Source organism: Phalaenopsis equestris, unplaced genomic scaffold (assembly GCF_001263595.1).
Source record: "Phalaenopsis equestris unplaced genomic scaffold, ASM126359v1 Scaffold000951, whole genome shotgun sequence".
Taxonomy (NCBI): Eukaryota; Viridiplantae; Streptophyta; class Magnoliopsida; order Asparagales; family Orchidaceae; genus Phalaenopsis; species Phalaenopsis equestris.
In genome coordinates this window covers 351543-352689 of record NW_018165390.1, presented here as the reverse complement: position 1 = coordinate 352689, position 1147 = coordinate 351543, and the positions used below count along the sequence as shown (strand labels likewise).

Below are 1147 nucleotides of genomic sequence, written 5' to 3'. Positions count from 1 at the left end.
GGGGGAGCTGCCCGCCGGCGCGGCCGAGCCATTTGACGATATTGGGGAAGAGGATCTTCATACCGCCGAAAGAATTGAAGCAGACAGAGAAGACGAGATTGTGCACGGCTTCCTCGCGGGAGATCCCTAGCCGATCGGCCTCGTCGAGCACTGGACCGGCGGATTCGCGGAAGAAATCGACTAGTCGGGTGTAATCGGATCGAACAAGCGCCGGCGGTAGGCGGAAGGAGTGGAGAGTAGCCTCCTCGATAATCCCCGGTAACCCGATGGTAAGCAATGGGCCAAGCTGGAACAAAACCCATTTCGTGATAATCCCCGGGGCATCTGATCCGAGCGCTGAATCCACTGGATCGCGTCCTAGCAGCGCGCGGGAGAGGAAATCGAAGCAAGCGCGATCGTTTCCTGGACCGAAATCTGCTTTCCCGTTCTTAGATAATTCGGATTCAAGAGAAGAGAAGAAAGATCCAAACGTACGGCGGAACTCAGGGATTAGGGTTCGGCGGCGATGTGATAGGAGGAAGAAGAGGAGTTTCTTGAGCGGGGCGTGGAGGGGTTCGGAGGGATCGAGGTAGGAGAGGACGCGGAAGCCGCCGGTGAAGTCGGTGGAGGGCATGAAGGTGCCTGTGAAGAGATCGCGCTTCTCGACAGCGGAGGTGTCGAAGAGGGTTGGGAAAGAGAGCGCGTCGAGGAGGGCGATTACGCGGGGGTCGGCGGAGAGCAGGGGGCCGGGCGGCATGTTGATGCGGAAGACGGTGGAGTTGTAGCGTCTGATGCGGGAGCGGAAGAAGGCATCGCATCCTTCTGTGTAGAAGTAGGCAAAACGGTCTCTGATGGAGCCAATGAAGGGTAGGCCGTAATCGCCGGGGATTTTGCGCAGGGGGAGGTCAGCTGGCGGCGCGGTGGTGGTGAGGGTGGTGGGGTGGTCGGAGGTGGAGCTGCGGATGGTGATTGAGAGAGGGGGTCGGCGGGTGGGGGTCCGGGAAGAGCAGTGGGGAAGAGGAGAGGTGGTGCTCCAGGTTGAGAAGACAGCGCAGGCGACCATTCTCTCTCTCTCTCTCTCTCTCCCTCTCTCTCTCCCTCTCTCTCTCTCTGTCCGCTTGCAGTATATCTGGCTTCGACCTTTGGATGGAAATGGAGATGCGGGGAG

The 1147-nt window shown here is 59.5% G+C and overlaps 1 protein-coding gene across 1 annotated transcript in view; it reads right to left on the bottom strand.

Moving 5' to 3' along the window:
• Positions 1-1147, bottom strand: part of LOC110032486 (allene oxide synthase 1, chloroplastic) — a gene marked incomplete in the record, with an annotated part of 1867 nt that extends 720 nt beyond the window's left edge. Inside the window, 2 exon segments of the mRNA XM_020736134.1 lie at positions 11-1065; positions 1096-1147. Of these exon segments, the coding sequence (XP_020591793.1) occupies positions 11-1042 (1032 nt within the window).